At 35.8% G+C, this 25,691-nt stretch overlaps 1 protein-coding gene across 2 annotated transcripts in view; it reads left to right on the forward strand.

The window, feature by feature from the left end:
• LOC140150921 (uncharacterized) overlaps positions 1–25,691 on the forward strand; it is a 149,158-nt gene that overhangs the window by 77,969 nt on the left and 45,498 nt on the right. For both annotated transcript variants that reach the window (XM_072173074.1, XM_072173075.1), the window contains exons 22-28: positions 3,972–4,231; positions 5,209–5,353; positions 6,190–6,231; positions 13,283–13,524; positions 14,923–15,049; positions 19,513–19,557; positions 23,437–23,678. In XM_072173074.1, the coding sequence (XP_072029175.1) occupies positions 3,972–4,231; positions 5,209–5,353; positions 6,190–6,231; positions 13,283–13,524; positions 14,923–15,049; positions 19,513–19,557; positions 23,437–23,678 (1,103 nt within the window). The remainder of the gene's footprint in view (positions 1–3,971; positions 4,232–5,208; positions 5,354–6,189; positions 6,232–13,282; positions 13,525–14,922; positions 15,050–19,512; positions 19,558–23,436; positions 23,679–25,691) is intronic.

Raw genomic sequence — 25,691 nt, forward strand, 5'->3', positions numbered from 1 at the left:
GGTAATATGAAATTTTTAAAAATAAATGAAATTTATTTTGTCAGAGGCGCCGGCGGGGTTCGAACCCACGCTGCACTCAGCCGCTATAATGTACTCCTATACGATATTGACATAACACCAGCGCCTTAGACGCTCGGCTATCAGGCTTGATGGTGTCATGATGAAAATTTAAAAATATAATCGCAACTTCATTACTTCAACATACCAAGTGACAAGCAAAGGCAGAAAACGTAACATATTTTGGAATTTTATTTGTTAAAAAACATTAATGTGTATTAATAGCGCTCAATTGTTGATAACTACGTGTTTTATAAATGAGGCTATACACGCACAATAGTCGGGACAAAAGTATCGATTTTGATTCACACGTACGCTACGAACTCGCCGTATACTAAAAGCAAAGATTATCAATGTAGCGTGGCCTACCATTTTTCTTATAGCTTCTTTTATACACGTCGATGTTTTCATCAATTATACAATTAACCCACATTAGACCCATAATTTTATTTCAGGAAATAAAAGATTAGATTACCATAAAAACGAAACAGTAATCATTTGTTCGGTCTAATGTAATTTATACATGGAATTTTCAACGTTTTTTCTATCGCCATTCTCGCTCAATTAAAAATATATTTTGGCGTGTATATAATTGAAATAAAATTCTCTGCCTCATGAACGACATCAAATGTGCCACAATTGGGTATCACGAATCGTTATATATGATGTGCAGTTAATATTCATATTTTCTTTTATACAGCGGATGCTGTAATGTTTTGGGTCTAATGTCATTTATACATGGAATTTTCAACGTTTTTTCTATCGCCATTCTCGCTCAATTAAAAATATATTTTGGCGTGTATATAATTGAAATAAAATTCTCTGCCTCATGAACGACATCAAATGTGCCACAATTGGGTATCACGAATCGTTATATATGATGTGCAGTTAATATTCATATTTTCTTTTATACAGCGGATGCTTCAGTTTTGACAGTATGTTCAAAACCCTCTCACTCGGTTATTTTAAAAAAGGTAACCACGCTTCCCTAGAATGTGCAATAAATTAGCATTAAAATTTTTCTTATTCTAACAGCAAGCGTTTCTAGAATGCATTATGGCGAAATGTGGTGTACATCAGCCCTATTAAAATCGGAGTATGATACACATGCATAAATGTTGACGGATCCCTAACCCATTGAATGTAGAGGTCGCTTGCACTACAGGCTATAAATCTAGCTACGTTGGTATCAAAATTCATGTCGAACGCCTTTCAAATAATGGTGTAGTGAAATGAGCTCTAGTGAGTGCACGGTACCATCCTTGGTCCAGGCTTACTGGCAAAGCCTACGCACGGAAAACGGGGAGTACCCAAACAAAAAGGGAGTATTATTTAATAAGGGCGTAACTATTTAAAATGGGTATATATTTGTGAAAAGCGGGAGGAAAATAAATAGGGGGAACTATTTGCAAAAAAGGGGGGATATTAAAAAGGGGGAACTATTTGTTAGAAGGGGAACTATTTACAAAAAGGGGAAAGTAAAAAGGGGAACTATTTGTAAAAAGGGGAAATTAAAAAGGGAACAACTATCGACAAAAAGGGGTAAAGTAAAAAGGGGGAGCTATTCGTAAAAGGGAGAAATATTTAAAAAAACAGGAGGAATTAAATAGGGGAATTATTTGTAAAAGGGGAATTTACAAATGGGGGAACTATTTGTAAAACGGGGGAAAGTAAAAAAGGGGAGCAACTAATTACAAAAAGGGGGAACTATTTACAAAAAGGGGAAAAGTAAAAAGGGAAACTATTTGTAAAAAGAGGAATTTTTGCAAAAAGGAGGAAATTAAAAAGGTGAAACTATTTGTAAAAAGGGGATTAAAAATCGGGGAATAAATAATAAAAGGGGGGATTTGGCGGAGATAAGACACCGTAATTACAATTATATTGTATATTACAATCGTTCAAAACAAAGCAAATAAAGACATGGTCTACGTTGTGACAATTTGAGAATGCTCCGATCATTATCAACATTTCCAAAAGCAGTGTGAAAAAAAACAATACAAAGCAATGTAAACATTGCACTTTCAGTTCCATACAACTTCTTATGTGTAAGCTAGAATATCATTTTGACACTTGCCTGTCCTCAGCTACAGGGTGTCCCAGAATGATTTATACCCGAAAAGTTGTATTTTTTAGGTATGAAGGGCATTACTATCGGTAGTATTGTTTTAAATTCTAAAATTAACATATATTCAGCTTTCTTAGGAATTTTATATTTTAGAAATTGGACGTTTCTAATAGAAGTTACATGCTATTGCGTAAAAATGGTGAATTCCAAGTTTGGACAAAACTACCTATTTTGAAAACCTGTAAAATTACTAACCGTTCAGCACAAAGTTATTTGGAAAATGATATGCAGTATATTTGTTGTGTCCTGTTCTTAATTCTACTAAATAGTCGATTATTTATGATATTACGAAGCAAAAGTTTGTATGGAATAAAGGATTCATTACGCTTTGGTGACCTTAAACTATTCTTTCTTTGGCGGCAGTTTTGGCGAGTTTCATTATTTGAAATGCCGGCAAAGATGGAATTTTCATAAAAGTATAAAGAAGGTTCGTCCTTAGTGTCACAGCATGTACTTATGTGCACAGTATATTGGCAAACCCACAGCTACGTAACGGAGAAGATTAAAATTTACTGAGGAGGATCCTTGAAGAAGTTATTTCCTCTGTAATAATGACATTTTTGGGTAAAAATTGTGGTAAATATTACATAAAAAGTACGTTTTTCAACCTAAATATCTGAAGTCATATTTAAATGTTTCACTTTATCCCGGGCGACACCATGTAGTACAATTAGGCGTCGAAAAGAACGGTAACATGCAAAGTGTCGTCATGATTATGCACTAATAAAAAAACTGAATTGCTAGGTCTATAATAACTCATATTTATATGTTGATGCTAAGTAATGTTGTATGATCATGATTTAAATCCTAAGGGAGTGCTGCTTACCAAATAATTGTTTATTTCTTACTTTTGTTTGAATCTGTTCATAAATTCCTGAGTGTTTGACCAAGTATTTTAGGTTTTTCTTATTTTAGAATAAAATCTAGAAACACTTACATTTTAGTAACATTTTGCTTTTGTTATCCATTAAAACCTTACTCAACTTAATAACCAGCTCTAAATAAAGTATGTAGTTGAAATAATCACGTATTTCATTAATATTACAATATTTTCAGCTTTGTGATATTGATTAAATACCATATAGAAACCACCGCCCTAAGATATTCTAATTTGTTTCCCACAGCCACATGATGGGTCACTCTAATGACACCAACAAAAATTCAAAATTTGGATGTATATTTTTTATATTTGCATTTGAATTCATCAACTAAAAATTCAATTTTTTAAGACATTTTGAGGGCGGTATGTTTAGACATCCGGCATGATTAATTAAACATCTTTGACATACACGGGTCTATTATGTAACTGCCCTATAATGAAAGACAGAGATAAAAAGTCTAGTTTGCGTCTGACGTCACCTGTCAATCAAATGCGAGCACGGTTTGTTTACAAGTGTCGTGATGACATGAGTTGCTGAACACGGCGATAAAACCGGGCGCCTTATTGTTAATGTTGCACCTTCAAAAATACAAACCAACTCAAAAGTTTCTTTCGCGAAAGCACCATGTCAACAATGCCTAGAAAAGTTGCCTTTTGCCTGGTAAAAGTACGTACTTTTTCGTCATTCACTGCTATTCCTTTTCTCATATCGGCACCAAATAAATCGACCTTCCTTGTACGCGCTATTAACCAATCAAGGATCGTAGAGAATTTGATTGACAGTGACGTCAGACGCAAAGTATTCTTTTTATCTTTGTCTTCAATTATACTATCTTAATAATGGCTTCTTGGCATTCTTACTTTTTATTAATTATCTCTCCTTGACATTCACTATATTTTGTTATGTAGAGAGTTGTTTAAAACAGATGACCGATCCTCTTCCGTCTTTGACTGTGGACGGCGAATTTCAAGATAAACCAGACGGCGAGTTTTGCTTGCAATATTACGAACAAGGGATTGTTATTATTTACTTCGAACCGCCTTTCGATTTAATGGATTTAAATTTATTAGACATGAACGCAGGTTATCCGAACTCTACCATCAATGACAGAACTTTCACTCTGACCTGTCAGAGGGCTAACGATGTTTTCATTCAGATTGGACCATTGGTAAATCATGATGATATTTTATTATATATTTATATAAGTCAATACTTGAAAACCACGTTGTCAACACAATAAGCGAATTATAAGAGCTAACCCAATGTTAGATAAAGTACATCATTTCATTTAATAATAATAAGGTAATCTACACTTTATCCCACCCTTTCTGTCTGGAAACTGTTTGTTTATCATCACAGTGCCTTACTAGCAGGTGTATGCTTTTTAATTTTTAGTTGGTTATGCCGTAATCGCGTCAGAGTCAGGGTCAGAGGACAGCGCAATCTGTCTGCTGCCAATCCGTAATAGATCTATCAGTCACCTTTTTGTACCGTTCGCAGAGCGTGACGTCTGCACAACAACAGCCTAATATGGGCATAATGGCTCCGCCCAATGAACCATATACGGCGCTGTCAATCATCCTTTTCGTAGCTACGTCACATTATAGCTCATTCATATCATTACATATTCACAATCACCTTTGTCGCTCAGACTCTTAAGCAAGTACCCAGCTCACGCTGTCCTCATTTTAGCGATCGAAGTAGCGCCTCTCTTAATTTAGTACTCTCAGGTTTCGTCCAGACATTTTAGTGCAGGGATATCGCCATCTGTTTTATTATGTTTGTGTCGTATAAAAAACGTTTGAAGCTATAGTTAACTCTCACCATAGAATATATAGACATGTAATTTAATAAGTAACGTTGTTCACAATTTACCCAATGTATTTTAATTGAAACTTATATCTGAGGACATTTTGATGCGTTCAGTTAGGGAAATGCGTTTGAAACATCATCAAAGAAAAGGGGGCAAATAGGAAAAGAAACAATATAGTTAGTGGTTGGCAAATATTCACAGGGCAGCAATTGCACTTACCCACTTCTGGCACTGGCACTGTGCAGTCGATATATATTACATTGTTGCATTTCAACTATGCTGTCACTGCACGCCTGGTTATTATCATGGATATTTTTTCATTTTCAATACAGCCATGGGCTAATATTACGCAGAGGGTTAACTCATTAACTGAAACATTAACTTCTATAGAAACAATATTCTTACAAAAAGATGTTGATTCGAGATCGATGACACCGGGATCTGAGGATTGTTATCGTCTTGAACTGTTCGGATGTGGTAAGTATGTTCAAACCAGCGATATAGAATAATAACTAGATAACTAAAGGACCAATCACAGGACGACCTAGCTGGAGGAATGGTGACCATATGTTAATTAGGAGATTGTTGTTTATGTCCGTGACGTCATTTTTTGCCAAACATTTTTGTGCCGAAAAATGACGAACAATATCAGTTTTCTTTCTATTACTATTATATTGTGAAAAACCATATAGCTGTGGAGTTAGTCCAATATGTTAGGAAAATATTCAAACCGATGACCCCATGTCGACACTGGCTAAATAATCTGTATTTTCACTCGTAAGGGTGACAGTCACTGTTGCAATTTCGTCATTTTATTTTTCACAGACGAAATGAGAAGATTTGACCTTTTGAGGGCATATAGTAGACCTGTTTACCAGTCGTTTTGATTTTCGTAACAACAGTTCGCCCTTTGAAAAGTGAACTTCGACGTCCGTGGTGCGACACTTTCTTGCCACCACTTGCCAAGTTTTCTTACGGTGCTTCCCGAATCTTTTTATCGTGTGGTTGATAAGTGCATGAGCGGTAATGACACACGGCACCAGGGTATTCGCTTAACTGCCTTGGTTCAAACTCACCATATTATATAAGGTCAAGGAAAACCTCCTCTACCGCACTTGAAAGGTCCGTCTGACTGTTGAATTTGTAGTCGTCTACTGTCTATTTTCTTAATATATTTCAACTAGTACTCTGTAGTGGTTAATGGACATGGTACCGGTGAACACCATAAAGATAATCTTGAGCATTTCTTGTTAAAAATAACGGTTGTAGCGCATTTGACTCATTCCTTGCTTTTCTTTTGTCATAATATGCAGACACATCGCCGTTACCTACAGCACTACCATCATCAACACCAGGTATGTTAGATCTCTAGACAATTAAACAAAATCAAGACCATGACGTTTTTAGTGTTCTTTGAGCTTTTAAAAAACTAACTACAAACATGCATCCGTACATCCATTGTTATTATACTAACACTTGATAAGTTCTACCAGGGGCGTAGCTAGGATTTATTTGGGTGTGGCGGATTTTGAAAGTGGACTCTATTCCCCAAAAGTGGACCGTTTCCAAAAATGTTAGTCCATTGTTTTGACCAAGAAAGCATAAAAAATGTAAAAGAAAGAAAACGGAAACTTACTTCCCTTGGAAGTATAATAATAGACACTAGAGAGTTTGTGAAATGAAGTTTGAAAATGTACTTCAACCGCAACGGCAACTTCACAAATATCGATTGAATTTCTTGCTCAACTTAACTTCAACGGGAACGTCTGAATGTTTACTGCACCAACAGCGTTGTCGTCGCTTAAGGGGGTATAATACCTGATTTTCATCAGTACCCCTCTTCTTTTTTTTGTTGCAAATTTATGAAGTACATAAATATGTTCATCACCTCATGTCCTGAACTTATCAAATATCTCTACATACAAAGTGCTTTTAAACCATTTTAGTAAATCATTTTAGCCCTATATATTTTTTTTGTTTACTGTATCCTAGTAACTCAGATGTGTGTTTCATAACAAGCCATAACTTATTCTATTCAACATGTTCAAGTAGAGTACATGAATAGAATACAATAAATCCTTTATTATACTATCTATAGAAATGTACTCAATGATGCATGCTAAATAACACTGAATAAATTAAATAAGCTCTTCCACATGTGGATGCATAGCCAATTTAATACACCACCATGTATGTATCTTCTATAATGTGTTGTTGGGAAAAGAGATTTAAAAAGGCTATAGAGGTCATCATAGGTCAGGTTATAGGTCACTTGGTTCAGGTCAAATTTAGGCATCCATTTTGAATACATGTGATAGTCTGCATGGTCTGTAATATCATAATGAGGCATCAATTTTGATATTTTGTCTGTTACTGGATATATAATGGAAATGTGTGAGGTGGATATACTAAAATACCTTGGGATGTAAATGGTGAGTACAATTTAAATTGCCTAGTTGAGATGGATTGGACTAATGAATATAAAATAGTTACCAAAATCACAAAAGTGAAGCTTACGGAAAACTACCTAATATGGTGGTATAGGTGACAAGAAATGCAATCTTTTTCAACATTGCTGTAGTGTGGTTGTGGTAAACCGTTACCTGTGGCTTAATTAAGTTTAAGTGAAATAATGTCGCAAGTTAAAAATACAAAATATAGCTCAACATTGAAAATAGAAGCATTTTAACCAGTTCGTTTTTTGATAGTTGTAGAGCACCAATTTCACGAAGTCATAAAAGAAATCAGGAACCACTTTTTCCAATTTTACATATCAACATTATTTCCTTAATGTGTTAGCAACACATATCCAAAATTTTAACGAAATCCGTTGATAGTAAGCTTTCCAAAATGAAGTGAATTTAAAACAGATCAAAAGAAGTTCATGTGTAAGAACTTGTAAGCAACTGCGTCACTAATGTCTCCCTTTTGTTTCATCAAGTAGGTTATTAGTCCTACTTCAAGACAAAAGACTCTACCTTCGGTGCTTTGTTTGAATAAACATGAATGAACTCGCTATATGTCTCAACAAGTGTTATGTCGGGAACCAGCGCTAATCTACGTATCGTATTATTTTGAAACTAGGTATACATTTGTAGGCGTGTTCACACACGGTCGGACATAAAACCTAAATTTCGTCGATAATTGTATCGGATATAAGTGGAAGTGGGAACGAGCTTCGGAAATAACTCTATCGGACATAATGTGCCTTATATCCGACGATTTATTGCCGAAGCCGAGCTGGGTTAAGACCGGTCATAACGTTGTGTCCAGTAATAAACTCCTCAAAAAAGTTTGGAAACTTTCCAAAACGGCTGTATATCAGAAATTTAAGAAATGTATCTACATATTGTGTCATATCAGTGCAACCATTGTTCTTTCCTGTTAACAATGACACCTCATTTGTGACGATAACTATTCCACGGCAAAGTAAGTTTCTTTGAAAGACTGAGAGGTCTCAAAGAAAATGTGTCAAACTGAGCATTGTCTGCGATCATCTTATTGCTTTGAATAAATGAACGAGTGAATGTTGTTTGTTTGCCGTACATCATGTTGAATAAAAAGTGCTAGGATGGTTCTATATACATGTGGATTCAAATAAATCAACGCAAGTCAATCTCTCTTGCTCGTCACTTCTTCATAGTGGTCATTTGCAAGAAAATTCTAATCAACCATGGTTCGATTATCAGATCTGGATAAGGCTCGAGCTATTGGTCAGCCTGAGGCTGGCATACCTCAGACAGAATCAAAGTGCGGCAACATTTGGATTTTCCGCAGTATGATCTTCAAGGTAAAAGCCAAGTTTCGTCAGACCGGAGATGTCAAAGACAGACCCAGGCCGTCCAAGAAAAACAACAGCTGCAGAAGACGGGTAGACTGGCAGCACTTTGAAACCGTTTTTAATGAAACAGTGTGATATTCCTTATTCATGTTTACTGATGCAAATGGCGCAGATAATGGCAGATTTTGCACATTTTGTTTGAGACCTCTTTGTCTTTCTCAACCATGGAATAAGTTATGGTCACAAATTTGGTGTCATTTTTGACAGGAAAGAACAATGTTTGTATTGATATGAAACAATATGGATATAAATTTCAAATAATTATGATATAAAGTCGTTTTGGAAAGTTTTCTTAATCTTTCTTTAGAAGAATATCTACTGTCTCTTTTGTCATGTGGAAAATAACAGGTTCTATGTTCATAAAGACACTTCTAATATGATGCAAATTGATTCTTAGCATTTCCAATGTTTTAAATGGCTTGATATTATCGACAATGTGAGTATGAGACCCCCCCCCCCCCAACTTGCAAAAGATCTCAAACTTTTGGCACTAATCATAAAGCTCGTATTTGTCTCAAGCTCCTAATTTTTATGCTCAAAAGTCATTATACATTTGAACAAATTGTGAGAAAACCATTAAAGAAAATGCTTATATCTTTGACAGCTTTTTTCACACTTTTTCAAAATTACAAGTATTTTGGGTGTAAAATCTTACGAGGAGCAGGAGACTAGTAGTGGCTATCTAATAGTATCAAAACCTTGATTTTTGACATCTTGTCCTCGATTTGTAAACATGTCTAAATGCTAAACATGTTTAGTAATTTGATGCCTTGTGTTTAAATATTAAACACTTGATGTTTTGACGTTTGTGTTTAGGTTTTACATGTGTTTACAAATCGAGGACAAAAAAGTGTTCAATCTTTAGACACAGTTTTTGCAGTGTACCTTTGGTCAATTAACACAAACTGCAACTGTATTGAATTGGAATTGAATTGGAATTGAAACGAATGCTCAGAATTGAATTGAAATTGATTAGCTGTTAATTTCACTGCATTGAATTGGCATTGAAATGAAATGATTTTGAAATTGAAAAATTGAATTGGAATCGAATTGAATTAATTCTAAACCAAGGTGGATTGAATTGGAATTGAACAGGAAGACTCCAGGTGTAGAAAGAATTGAATTTGAATAGAATTGAAATCAATTTTCTGGAGTGAAATAACAATATTCCTCGGTTTCAGGGCGTAGTTCATTGAAGGTACTTTCTCATGAATATTGATTAGTAACATTTTCCAATATGGCAGCGCTCTAATCAAATACAATATTCAAAAATTATGTTCCTCCATTTTTGTGGTAATTAGTCATGTTACATCATCACTTCGATAGCGTATAGAGGCCCTGCGTACTTTTATTGATTGGCTCCAAACAAAGGATTTGAACCGGTGTCCTTTCTAAAGCGTAATGAAACACCAATTCTTTATTTCTTTCCCCTCCTTCTCAATTTATCTTTCCCCTTCCCCTCCTGTTTCCCCTCCACTCCCTTCTCTATGTTCTCCCCTCCCTCTCCCCAACATCTATCCTTGCTCTCTCAAATTTTACCCCTCCTATAATACCCCATTCGCATTCCAGTTTAACCATCCCAGTGCCGTTATCAGGGTTTTTTCTTTCAGATGTCATGGAGGAAGACGCCTTTCAAGGGGAAACATTATTAACAAAATGGACAAAAAAAGGTCTAAAAACGTAAAATATCACGGCGGCCAGCAACCAGCAGGGGGAAGCTCTAGAAGGAGGCCAAAAGGTCCGACGGGGGGAGCTGTTCCTGCCCTAGGATTCTGCTGAAGTATGCTACACTGCTCGCTCCAGTGAAACATAAACAATTTATACGGGAACTTAACCCCATGCCGTTGAAGTTTTCAGCAGAACGCGATTTTTTACGATCACACACAAAAGTATATACCAAGTTTGACGTTTTAACCTTATTGAATCACATCATGTGGTATTTACTTTACCCAAACCAAATTAGATTTCCAATACATAAAAGGTGATTTCGCAGTCAATGAGGAATTATGGAAACTATTGTTCTTAAACTGACGTATTTTCGTTTATGATTTACTGCTTACTGTAGAGTTTTACCTCCTCTTCGACTTCTAGAGGCTTTAATGGCAGAGTGGTTTTCAATACATAATCTATAACAAATTACCGAGTTGGACAACTTTTCGTTGAAAACTCGAACGGTTTTGCAACTTGTATTTTTCGATGCTAATCATACACCGAGTTATGCTGCATATTCAACTCGTTTTTAAAAATCGTAGTGATTTAGTGATTTAAGTCTAAAAATGAGCAATTACAGTCTAAAATATCAAAAATTACCAAGTACAGTTACTAAGCTATCGCGTTTATTTAAGTATCGTTATTTACGCGTGCATTTACGCAATGACCGCGGGTTGCATTTGTTTTTTTTACGCGTGTTTACGCGATGGTCTGCATTAATTGCGCCATAACCCATGCCATAATCAAATGAAAATTGAGTAGAGAAAGCGGGAAGAAATAACACGGGAAAATTAAAATGAACGAGAAGAGTGCATGGGTGCTATGAGTTGGCAAAAATTGTACATTTAGTGTTTTCACATTCATATATATTTGTTAACAGTTGATGGGAAAGAAGTACTAAAACCGAGGGGGAAGAGGGATGTAAGCTAAAGGGAGTACAGTATTAAAATTAATTAAATTAAAAGACTGATCGGTCGCTCATAAATTAGGGTCTTGGTAAAATTGTTTTTAATAAAAAACCTCGGAGGGTGGTGATACATTTGTAAATTGCATAATACGTAAGACGCTAGTCCTCTATAAACCTTGTTGAAGAAGTTAAAGTTTGTGCTTTTGAACCGCATTTCGCAAACTCTCTACTAATAAACATGATAAACATGGATCTAGATATTAGTAGAGAGGCCAATTTCTGGCTACGTAGGCATGGTAGGGTCCCGTGCTACATTTTTGGACAAAGGTGTCAGCCGGGTTAAAATTAACCATAAGAGTCTCATCTTTCTGATTAACCCGACTGGCATTTCTAAAAAAGTGACGTGAACTGAGATATTTTGGTTAAAAATGCGTTTTTGCAACTTTTTTTCCAATCTTTACCCAAAAATGTCAAATCTAAAAGTAGCCATAAGTTGACTGTAACCTTAATTTCTGCTCTGAATAATAGAGAACATAATTATGAACATCTTAAATATGTGAACAGAAATATTCCATCTTATCCTTTAGTTCCTTTGGCTTCATGGAATACGGCACCAGACCGTAGATATGTTCCGTATTTCGTGAACAAACAGATTTGGCACGAAATATAAATCATTGTATTGAGTTGGATATTTGAATTTTCACAGTTACTTATTTCTATGACACATGGTGTTTGACTTATGCCTTCTAGAAAAACAGACCATTTCAGCATGAAATACATATTTTTTGGATTTTTCCAATTTTATACATGTAAATACATAGGCCAATAGCAGAAAGGCCACAATAAGAAATCCTATAAATTAAGATTTAGAGAGGCCACAGAGTGATTTTGAAGTTTTCGTCCAACATTTTTGAACAAAGCTTTTTATGGTGTTAAAATGTATCTACACACTCTGATCTTTTCATTTTACCCGGTTGGCATTTCTGAAAAAGTGTTGTGGGTTGAGATATTAGAGTTGAAAAATGCAGTTTTTGTGATTTTTTTACCTTCTTTTTACCAAAAATGTCAAGACAGCTATATAGTCGAGTAGATGCCTTTTGTTCTTCTTCCTTTAGTGTAAAGTTGCGTATGACTAACATTTTCTTGATGCCTAACATGCTGAAAAGTCAAAAATTACAGGTGTCTATTTGGGCATTCTTGAGAAATAAAAGAAACATGAGGTCAAAAGTTACACAGGGATCAAAACTCGAAATTGCTCTGACCTGGTTAAAAGTTATGCCAAAATATTCAACAGGTCACAAGGATTCAGAAAATATATAGTTTGACCTACCTACGACAAATCAGTCTGGAGTTATTAGCAAAAAAGTCAAAGGTTGAAATTTGGGCTCCATAGGGGTCAGACACATAAAGTGTATCCGATTTTGATTTTTAAAAATGGTCTCAAAATGTTTGCTTATAATTATTTTTAAAAAAATAGTTTTCACTATGTACGACATTTCGTTACCTAGGTAACATGGGAAAATACGTCAACCTTAATTGGACTCAATGGGCAGTAACTCCTTTTGATGTGATACCATAGTAACAAAACATCGTAGAAAGTTCAGACTATTTCTTTTCTGAATGATAATAACAGTACATATTATATTTCAAGCCCATTCTCATAAAATTTGTTGAACTTCTCTGTGCTTGACCAATATGGAGCCCATTTTCACCAATAACTCCAGACTGATTCATCGTAGGTAGGTCAAACTATATATTTTCTGAATCCTTGTAATATGGGGGATATTTTGCAAAACGTTTTTAAAAAATCGAAACAATTTTGAATTTTGACCCATGCTCAATGCACCTTTGTCCAAAAATGTTGCACGAAAAAATTAACTAGAGACCGATGTGGCCTCTCTACTATATTGTATAAACTTGTGTGTCATTGTTGTTCTTTATTTAACAGAATACTGTAAAGATATTTTGACCGATGTCATTCAGAGCCAGAAAGTAAATGGTGTTCCAGTTGATGAAACAAAGGGATGCACACTTAAAAGCGGAGATGAAGTTGTTTTTGTGTTCAACAAACCTGGCAATGTGATGAATTTATTATTACAAACTTATACTGGTGGCACACCAAATGGTAATGATAAATGGTCTGCATATGTGACCTGTGCTAACAATATACATCACGAAATAGTACAAACGGTAAGAGGCATTGAAAAAGGCATCTGAGAGATATTGGCTTGGGGTCTCGATGGCTTCAACACTTTAGTTAGGTTTGCATTCTCCATAGACTTGTACAAAAGTCATTATACATGCGAAATCAAAAATATGTACAACTCTATGGAGAATGCAAACCTGACTAATGTGTTGAAGCCATCGAGACCCCAAGCCAATATCTCTCAGAAATGTTGTCCAAGGACATATTTTCAACATACCTGAAGTTGATGGTGGATCAAATTGTCTGACATTGGTTTTCAGGGGGGTCAAAATGTACAAAAAATGTACGATTGGGGTTTTGCATGGGTAATATCTCAGCTAAAAGTATTCTAATAGGCTCAATATTGGATAAGAGTAATGTCCTACCAAAGGGCTCTGACTAAAAAAAAAATGGACATTAAAATTATTTTTACTTTTGGAGTTCTGACCCCCAAAGTTGGTCCTGGATGGACGAAGTTGCATTTTGAGGGCCCTATATCTTTTAAAGTAAAGGAGTTACAAGTTTTCTGATGCCAGATTTGAATTCTACACAAATAAGTATCCCAGGATACATACTTTTCAAAGTTACAAAGGGTTCCCTTTATACATTTATGGACCTCCAAACGTCGTCTTTCGCGTTACAACACATTTTTATGCTGACCCCTAAATTTCAAATTGATGCCACGGGAAAACGAAATGGAGTATGAAGCTCAAATTTTCGGGATTTTACTTTCTCATCAATATCTACCACCACACAGAAAAAGAAAAAATTGAAGAGTTGCTGCGGTGCACATCCCTGGAGTTGACATGGAATGGGTCTATACAGTTCACAGCACTTTAGGGAACAACCCGAAAGTTCGATGAAATTCTATAAACAAAAGTCCTTTCGGTAGGGATGGAGCGGGTCAAAAAGTCCGAAAAAAGCAGTTAAAACATCGGTCAAAGTTGATCGTTTGAAGTACGGTATTGAAGGCACTGATCTTGAAATGGACAAACAACAGCATTACAAGGGCCATAAGGAAACAAAGCAAAAAATCGATGACGTCCTATAAACGTAACTGGTTTCGTTTAGGGGGGAGGGGGTAAAAATACTCGATTACGTTTGTCCAAAAACATCGGTCTGAAAAAATGTGTCATTATTATTATTATGTCAAAATTTTCAACATTGTATTATTACATTTCTGGCAGGGAGGGAGGGGGTCGGCTGAGAAACGAAACCAGTTACGTTTAAAGGACGTCATCGATCTTTTGGTTTGTTCCCTAAAATAAATGCCAGAACCTGCGAAAAATCTTCATGCACAGCAAGACCTCGAGTAAAACCTACAATAATAATACGCTGAATTTAAAGTTGTTCAATACCTGTACTCTCTTCCTCGTTAACATTATTTTTATATCAAATTTTAGGAAACACAACGAATGCTGGATTTTTTCCGAGAAGGCTTCCAATACGTAAAACTGTTGGTATTAATACTAGTAACACATCTCCCAATTGGACAGGACACGACTTTACGCATACAATTGGAAGGATGTAGTAAGTTTGATAGACGTTTTATTAGCGTGTGTTATCAAGAAAAAAAATAGGGTAACAAAGACGGACAACTTTTGGGGTTAAAATGGCGCCTATTTTAAATTGGCGATCTAAAATATATCATAAATTGGAATTGCGTGATTTACCGTAGTAAAAATGTCCACGTTCAGCTTATATGCATTTTGATAAAGGCTTTGACTAAAGAAGTCCTCCGTGTTGCGGATTTTCCGCGAAAATCGCGGATTCTGGAAGAAACGCGGAAAAGGCAGTTTTGCTAAAAAGAGGAAAAAATGAACTAAAAAGTGCGTTTCATTATTTCACCTTGAAGGCCAGAGTAATGGAAGACACATTCGTCCCACGCCCGAATTTGAGATTTCTTGATATTTATTAACACTAAGATGTATTCTTTCACTTGAAACTGATAAAATACAACTTGCTAATATTTACTCGTATTTTTGCTTGATTTATTTCACTCTTTTAAACTCTAAAAAGTCACATGGCTCAAGACAGCTTAGTAAACTGGCGGGAAATAATAAGTCAGAAATGCGCGAATGCGAAATATTGTGATTACGCGCGCGATTCGCGTCGCGTGACGAGGCGCAACTCTGCGAGTATGTTCAACGCGGTCAAGGAGCAAATGTGGTGTAAACAAAACAAAAATTTGCAGTCAAAATGCCCTTAAGATTTGTTGATTATTTTGAATTTTGGCGCACTGAAAGCAGACATTATAGATTGATTGGGGCAAAAAGATGCATATTTAGACCATGCACCTGATACAGCTTGTATAAGCGTGAAAGTCTTACCGTTTTAAAATATAAGGACGTTTTGTGCATAATTTTGACATTTTTTTACTAAAACGTCGATTTCTCAGAGTTCACCTTTGACAATATTGCATGATTTTTGTGACTAGATAACTACAAAAATATGCAAGCAAAAGGTAAACTGTTTACACTATCGTTTAGAGTACATTAAAGTCTAGGGAAGGTTTTCTCATTTTTTCAAAATATTTGTTTAAAACAAAAATATACACCATTATGTGCAATTTTTAGCTTAATAGAGTGACAAAATTTCAATATTTCGAAAAAAGAGACGAATTTCAAAAAAATAAAAAACCTTCCCTAAGTTCATGTCTATTCTTTTTTTTTTTTTTTTTTTTTTTTTTTGAAGTTTTTATTCCCTGTTCTTGGAACTGGTGGAGGGAGAAAAAAACATACACAATGGGCCACCAGTTCCCAACGATCATGAATTAAAACATAATATTATAGTCAAAAATTTTAAGAACAGGTACAAAGGACAATCACAAAAGAGACAAAGACGATGGACAAAGAGAACGTTCACTCTTACAAACAAAACACAAGCACCAGTCTTGTGTCAAACAAGTGCACACATTACTTGGTTACACCTATCTTACACCATATCTTGATCACAATTTAAGATGCTTCAAGATCAATGGTCCATTTTTTGAAATGGAGCCGCAGTTTACCTTTACTTTCAGCAATTTTATACTCAATTTTCTGCTTCAATTTGACCATATTCAGAAAAGCATTGAAACTAAGGTTAGTCTGTTTAAATCTGCACTTATGAATGTAAAATTTAAGGCACAGAAAAAGGAAATTAATACACAGGTCATGTTCTGAGGTATCCCTGATACCAAACATTTTATCAAATTTAGAAAATGTAAAAGAATCCCCAGTGACACTGTTGATATAAAAACATAGTTCATCCCACATGGGAAACACATTCTTGCATTCACAAAATAAATGCAAAATTGTTTCGGGCAATTCATTACAAAAGTAACAATTGGGTGAATCCACCCTACCAATTCTGTGAAGAAAATTATTTGTACAAATTGCCCTATGAAAAACTTTAAAATAAAAAGATCGTAACTGGGTTTCAATAGTACATTTAAAATTGCTACTATGCACACAGTTCCATTCAATTTCATCAAACACATCAAGACAATCAACCCATTTGTTTTTAGCTTCAACATTTTATATTTTATATTTTTGGATAGAGGATGGGTTAATATTAAAATTACTTTAATTGTGAAGGTGTTTTTGGGTTTGTTTTTTTTGGGGGGGGGGTTGAGAGCTTAGAACCCCGTGAACTTCACACAATTAAATTCTAACCGTTAAACCTTAAGGGGTTACAGATTAGGAGTGTGCCTGTAAGAGACACAGCCATCAGAAAAGGACTAGCTCAGATAAGCAGTTGATAAATTGCACTTTTTACCAGCCTTGAAACACGGTGCATTTCCACAAAGTCAACTATTAGCTGTGAGAAGTTTGATAATAATCCTTGATATTGCTTAATAGGAGAAATTATTATTTTCGATGTATCTCATGTACGATAATATTCAAATAGAACTGGTGATATGTTAAATGGCTATCAATCGATCAAGTGTTCAAGTTATCAACAATCAATAATAAACCGATATAATGCAAATTGCTAATCCACCAGATAAATAAATAAATAAGTCAGGAAATAAACAAATAAATAAAGGGGAAGAAAGAAAGAAAGAAAGAAAGAAAGAAAGAAAGAAAGAAAGAAAGAAAGAAAGAAAGAAAGAAAGAAAGAAAGAAAGAAAGAAAGAAATACACAAAAAAGTAACAAAGATATTTAATATATTGGTCAGAACACATTTTGCAGAATGCATTTAGTATTTTAGTTAAACAAGATATTCCTAAAAAAATTGATGTCAGTTCCAATTTACAATCTAACTATTATTTGAATGTAATGTTAAAGATGGAATTGCATGAGAAGTTTATTTGCACTGCAGTACTGACAGAAACATTTAGTGGTAGTTCATTTATCATTAAATAATTATACAATTACATACGTGTTTTGGCGCAGCGTCAGCCTTCTATTCTAGCTTATTCTTTAATTTTTTCACAGGACGAAGATGGCGAATTCTATCATTCGATATTATCAAAGACAGATATTAAAAGACTTTATCGCGTCTGACGTCATTTATTTATTATTATTTATTTTATGATGATGACTTGCTGAACGCGGCGGTATAACCGGGCGCCTTATTGTTAATTTTGCACCTTCAAACATAGAAAACCATCTCAAAAGTTAGGTCTTTATAGTAGGAAACTTTCTTTCGCGAAGGCACCATGTCAACAATGCCTAGAAAAGTTTGCGTTTTGCCTTGTACGTAATTTTCGTCGTTTTCCGCTATTCAGCATGGAAGCAGGTCGATTCGGACCCAAACCAAAACTGACACAAAAAATGTTAAATTAAAATAAAAACGTAAAAAAATTCTCTCTTTCACAGTAAAGCTATGCAATTTGATAGATTGAAGTTCACACTATGCAATTTGATTAGGGGAAATCTATTCCAGACGGACTATGTAAATTAAATGGAACAGCCATTTCAGAGGGAGTATGTAAATTAAATGGAACAGCTATTTTGGGGCCATTACTTCAGAGGGAGTATGTAAATTAATGGAACAGCCAAATGGCCAATGGGTATGTAATTGAACTGGAACAGCCTAATTGATATCGATATCAATATTGACGTCACAGATTCGATTTGTCACATGATCGTCAAACCTGTATTAAGAAGGTGTCTCCAGGAACTACCACAAAAATTCCAAACATTCTATTAAAATCAAATCTGTATCAAGGCCATAAGCCTGCTTGCTGAATGGTAGGGTATCATACAAAGAGATACCGCATGCAGATGCCAATCACCGTCAGCACAGGTTTGATAACAGTGCTGTATAAATCATAATAAAGGTCAACCAACGTATCCAAAACAGCTAGTCTTTTTTGTTGTTTTTGAGATATTGATACGACGCCGAAGACTAAAGCTTTTCCAAACTCGGCCTGGAACCCTGTTTTCTGAGAAAAATGTTGATGTTGTTACAATGAATTCAAAGTAATCATATCGTCAAGAGACCCACCCAGATGAATACGACATTTATCCTGAGCCTGTCGGCATTCCTTTGGCTGCAATAGCCGATCATCAGACATAAATTTTAAAAGGAGAATGTCCAGATATCAGCGTTAATTTCATGTTAAGCCTAAAACGCATTGAAAACGCCAAAATACATTTTAACATTAGTATATCACCAAACCGAATGGTAACGTAGGTATGTGGAGAAGAACTGTATTAACAATAACAAAGTATGTACCCAAATATTTGTCTTTCTTTCTTGAAATATCAAATCGTAAAACAAACACGAACCTTCCGAATACATATTCGCACTCGGCGGCCCAGTCATTACCTACCGCTGTGATTACAATACACACATACATATAAGTGGCTTTATCGTGTATATTATTCGTGACAGATGAAACATTTTGAAGGTATTCGGTCTGAACTAATTAAGATAATGCTGTACACTCATGCAATGATATTGTTATTCTTGTAGTTGTTTTCATGTTGTGTTTCACAGATTTACACTAGCATAAAGACTCACGTAATTGTTTATCTGGTGTGGTTGTTTTGTTTTTCAGTTCCAGATACTACTATGCCTACTCTTCCAACGAAAGCACCCCCAGGTAAGTCATTACTCGGCATACTGTATTAAAGGTCCTACGCCCTTGCTTCATTAAATTTCTTCCACAAGAGAAAAAGATCTTAAACTCAAAACTGACAAATCCAAGCCACATTTGTTTGACCTCGCAGTAAAACCTCATTTGAACCCAGTGGTACTCATGCCTTAAAAGCAGTGAAAACACAAAGGCTTGGCGAATCAACAATCGACCTCCCAGTCCGCCCCAGATGTCCTCTGTTTAACGTTATAAAACCGTTATCATGTTGATGTAGTATCTTGCTACATAAACTCGTATTTTCAAACAAAACTGGTATTTAAAGTTAAATAATCATATGTTTTGGGAAAGCCGTGGCAATTTGGCGCCTGAACCGCGTTGTTGGCAATATTGTACCTTATTATAAGCTAGTTGTATATTGTTGTTCTCAATCGAGCAAGATCCCAAAACTAACTAAATCTTCATGTTAATACAAGCTAGGCACTCAACACGTGAATGGTATTTTGATAGACATGTTGACAGGAACACGAACAATAAATTGAATACGGCTTCACCAGGATGAAATGATAGAATAAATAATGACCCCTAAAAACCTCTGCATAAAAGTGCAGCTCAGTCTGAATTAGAATACATTTCAGGTCCTATTAGGTGAAAAATACACAGTTTTCGGGGCATATTCTGTCTCGAAACTCCCACAACTTTCTCTAGGTGGTTAGGTCCTTCAGGCTGTCGATCACATGAGTTACTTGGTCTGGAAATTCGAAATAATCTGGGTTGGACATGCAAGTTAAAAATATGATATCTCGTGCTAGTAAACGTTTATTCATGCTCTATGCTCTTCGTTAAACATGTTGCTCCAGTTAAGGATATGCTGGCCATTTGTCAGACCCATTTTGGAATATGCTTGTGCATTTTGCATCCAGTGCTTACTAAAAACCAAAGCCACCAGATCGAAATGATCCAAAAACGTACTTGCCAAAATTAACCTCGGCAATGACTACGGTTCTGCTCTTCGTGAGCTTAGCATCAACAGTCTTGCCAACCGTAGGAAAGATCTGGTCGTGACGTTTGGCCAGCAGGTCCTCAACGCTGAAAGACACCGCCACCTATACTTCCAGAGCAGAGATCTATGAAGTACAATCTCCGTCACAGCAGAACTTTTCCTGAACCCTTCTGTAAAACAAACATGTTTCAATATTCCACCATTCCGTTCACCTCAGTAAACTCAATTTGGAAAAGTAGTGTAATTCTATGCTTCTGCTGGTATTTAAAACCTTGTTGAGTGTATATATTTATATTTTTGATGTGTAAATTGTATTTTAACATAAATAAATAAATATAACAAGTTTACTTTACAAGTGACTAACTTTGGAATTTAGAGTGCTCAAACCCATTACAGGTGAGCTATAGAAACAAATTCAAAGTATAGACCTCTGGCAAGGCAACCGTTACTTATAAGTTTCACGGAATACCCTCACTTACGATCATTGGGTATACCGATCATCAGACGAATAATTTGTCATGATTTCAAATTTACAGAAATGTTTATACAAGTATATACATTCTGTGGTGTCGAAAACATGACAAACCAAGCCAACCAGAACAGTCTCTACTCCAAAAGTAGTCGAGAGTGCTCAACCACTAAAAATAGTGGGGGCGTATTATATAACAAGTTTACTTTTCAAGTGACTAACTTTGGAATTTAGAGTGCTCAGACCCATTACAGGTGAGCTATAGAAACAAATTCAAAGTATAGACCTCTGCCAAGGTAACCGTTCGGTATACCCAATGATCGTAAGCGATCGGTATACCCAATGATCGTAAGTGAGGGTATTCCGTGAAACTTTAAGTAACGGTTGCCTTGCCAGAGGTCTATACTTTGAATTTGTTTCAATTGATTGGCCCGTGGTACTTGTGTGCAATACAACGATGTGTTCCCATTGAAAATCGTTGAAAATGCAACTTTTGATTTTGGGGTTTGAGGCTTTATGGAGGCGCATATCTTGGTCAATTCTTGTTCGTTTTTCACGAACAGGGTGTCAAATGAGAAAGCAAAGTCCAATTAACAAAATGTATATTTCAGAATAATCCAAAATTATCAAGTTATTGAACAGCAAGGGTGAATATAACTGACGAGTTTCTTTTTGTGCCTGGTGTAGTTTGACCACGCTCAGCAATTTCGACCGCGTACATCGTTTTGATTTTCAACTGTCGGAAATGCACCAACTTTTACAATCTTTGTCAATTCAGAGTATCAGTTGGTATCAAATTGGAGCTAACACGATTCTGTACACGACCTTATTAATCACATTGTCATAACAAGATCAGGTTTTGGTGTTGGGTGGTTACATAACTACGGACTTTCTTTATTTGTATTTGATGTGTATATTGAAAAATGGATTGAGGCGATTGCATTGAAAACCTAATAATTAAATTACGTAATCAGCCGATAGAAAATCCGTGAATGCAGTACTCTCGCAAATTATACGTGTGTACTATATGGTTATAGCTTTGCCTTTTAACCAGTTCACTGAACTCGCAGCATTTTAATTTAAGATATTTCCCCTAGATGTTCAATAAAAAAGAAACAATATTACAATTGCTGAATTATAATGCGTAATGAGCTCGTGCAAGTGCCCTTTCGTCAAGATAATCGCACTTGCCATGGAGTTATTGCATTTAGCTCTTGAATCTTGCGGGCTCGCGAGGTAAATGCAATAATGAGACAGTTATTATCAACGTAACGATTATGTTGACTGATGCATTGCTGTTCATTATCCTTATCATAACAAATATTGTAATCTTTAAATATTATAATCCAATTTGTTATAAAGTTACAGTTTTTGTCAAAGAAGAACGGCACTTGTTTTCATTTTGTGAGCGTGCACAGCGTAAAGTGTAGACTGGCCCCCAGTCTCGGTTCGGTTCCATCTCTGGATAATGTAACAATAAATAATTACGTAATGCCCTATGAAAAAAACAAAAACTCCCCCCCCTTTTAATTTTCTTCAATGAAAACCCATTCCTTTCATCCACAAATCGACGCCATAATACACCCACCACAGTCAACCATGCAGCAATATAGAAATATTCGTATTATAAGTGAACGCGAAAGTCCATTGAGCGCTGATTCCGAGACTGGTCCAATCTGTTAGAATCTCACTTTCAAATATTCGTTCAACGAAGCACGGTGATTCCGATGTCAATTACGAAAGTGCCCAGTTTCAATTCAAATATGGTAGCACAAAGCTATGCCGCGGGATGTGACGCAAGATCGGATGGGACACTTGTCAACAACTGAGGTATTGAGCTCAAGTGGCACGCGTCTGATAGACCCATGGTACGCGCAATAATAAAAGGCAACCACTCGACTCGGACTTAGGCCTATTGTCCATATTGCGTACATTATCGCGTGCGGTTTGCAAATGTTTGCATTATTTAGCTGCCTTTTCATTATCCTTAGCTGCGTTGATTGGTCGGATACAATATCGTTGTTTAATCTTTAAACGTTAATTAGTAAAACATGGATTATAGAAAGATTTATAAAGTGAACTTCCAGCAGTTTTGGGAGCTGGAAGTCAAAGCCTACAGACGGAGGGTCCGTGTATTGAGTTGATTTTTAATGCTATGTCATCTACATTACCAGTCGTTCTCCACGGACCCGAGGGAGGGTCTACGTAAAGTGGGGTTCTGATTGCTAATGTAATCATCTGACAATCATAATAACAGACGCGGTAATTTGATCGATTACGTGTCAAAACGTTGGTCGGCGCAAACGAAGTTCCGCGTATGTCGCTCATTAACAGGCCGCTCGAGTTGATCTTCTCGATATTTATACACTAACTGTGTATTCTCTTTAACATTTTAAACTATTAATTTCTATACCAGGGTCCTGCATGGAAGATATTCATGATCTTCAATTTATTGAAAAGGAGAGCTTTGGTGATCAAGATGTGAAAAAAGTATTTACAGAATATCCAGACGGGAATATACAATTCCGTTATCAGATGTGTTTTGTACAGGGACTTTTCCTTATGGATATTGATTTTGACAGCCATAATATCAATTATGAATTATTTACGATTGAGGTTCTTTTTGAAGATGAGGAAACAACAGATTCATTTCCATACGTAAGTATAACAACAAAATCCGGTCTTTCAATTATGAAAACATCCCCTCAAGTGTGGAGATGTGTGTGAACTCCAACTGGGGAGATTCGCACACCCACATTCAAACTGGGGAGATTTTTTTACGCAAATCTGACAGCAACCACCATACCTTGGAGGTAGATGAATTCATAAAATGGCAGGTGGTATAACCCCTCTATGGCACAAAAACTCAACTTTTGAGGTTATCTCCAACTGTGGAGCACCACGGTTTTAGCAGACTCCACAGTTGGTATGTGGCAAAACATACGCACCTCCACCCTCTATATGGCACAAAAACCGCTTTTTTGAGGTTATCTACAACCGTGGAGCTCCACGGTTGTTACCAGACTCCACATTTTGGTATGTGGCAAAACATACGTACTTCCACAGTTTGAATGCGGATACAAACGTATCCCCATTCACTTCCCTGCATAAACATGTATAAACCACCACTTTGCATTTTTACCTGATGCGTGTAAATGAACACCGTTCAGATGCATCTTCTCCACTTTAAGAAATTAGAATTGTTGGGAAAGTTTGGACATGGAAGTTTCAGAATAATTATGCTGAAAGTCCTATACAGTTTGATATCTCGAATACGCAAATTTAATTTGTTTTCAATACATTTCCTTAGATCGCGGCACCTAGATAAAACCAACTGAAACAGTTATATTTTTATTGTGTCCATTTATTAAATCCTGGTCGCGAGAAATTTTTGCTTTGACCTAAAATTAACCAGTGCTAAATTACTATCGGTCATTTCAAATATTGAGTTTTGGTGTTGGTTTTGATCACGTGGTTTCCTATTATCCTGCCTATAAGCTCTTGAGTGACATCATTATCGATAGCTATCGATATCTTTGTCTTATTTGTTAGTAACCTAAAATTTGGATTTTTAATTCAGTGTGTTATGTAATCGAAAATTCTGTTTGAAGTTACCTTGATCAAATTTACAAAAGAAGTTTTCAAATATCGCAGTGCAATATTCACGAGCAGAGACGTCTTAAAGCGTGATTTAGTTTCGGAAATAGCCTTGGCTTATTTAACTGTGAATATAGACCATCGAAATATTTCCACCGATATAACAAAAGAATAACCTGAGAATAAACACTTGACTTGAGTTATATATACACTATTATACACTTCTCTATTTATATGTATATCGCATGCATACGATCTATATAATAGAAAGCCATATGACTTCCAATATCTAGGTATAATTTTATTATTGACTTTTATTGTTGACACAAAGATGTATGAAAGATGGAATACCATCTGAAAATTCCAAGGCAGAAATTAATTCCTTGTGTTTTGAGTTAAGGTTAGCCGAAAGGTTTTTCATGCGCTTGATTTCAGAGGGGCGTAAGTTCATAACAGAAACAGCCATGCATAAAATGAACAAGCGTACCGGGAGGTAAGCTTACTTTAATAATTATAATAGAATATCGATCCACGGTCAAGACATGAAACTTGGCTCAGCTCGTGCCCGGAGCTCGTGATGCGGCGGGGGGGAGGGGGTTACAAGCCGTTTTCGGCAATTTTCATGAGGATTTTATAAATTTTAAAATCGATTGGGGCACTTCCTCTGGCCCCACCGTCTAGAAAATGTGTTGATATCTTTGATATGATGAACATCAACAACAACATCACAAAGCAATTATTTGTAAATTGAATTTGGGAATATTCAACAAGACAGACTTAGCAGGCCTACAAATTTCTGAATTATATAAAGGGAAAAACAATCAATCACTGCAGTCAGCGAATCAATCAAATATACAACAACTATAAAAGAAAGGAGCAAGAAAGAATAAAGAAATAGTGAATAAAAAAGAAAGAAAGAAAGAAAAAAAAGAAATGAAAAAAGAAAAGGAGAAAGAAAAGAGGGAAGAACAGAAGTAAAAATGAGAAAAGAGGGGAAAAAACGAAATTTCAGCAACACGGGGACTCGAACCCACAAAAATTAATCATAACAGATTCCCAGTCCAACGCTCTATC

Source organism: Amphiura filiformis, chromosome 4, assembly GCF_039555335.1.
Source record: "Amphiura filiformis chromosome 4, Afil_fr2py, whole genome shotgun sequence".
Classification (NCBI taxonomy): Eukaryota; Metazoa; Echinodermata; class Ophiuroidea; order Amphilepidida; family Amphiuridae; genus Amphiura; species Amphiura filiformis.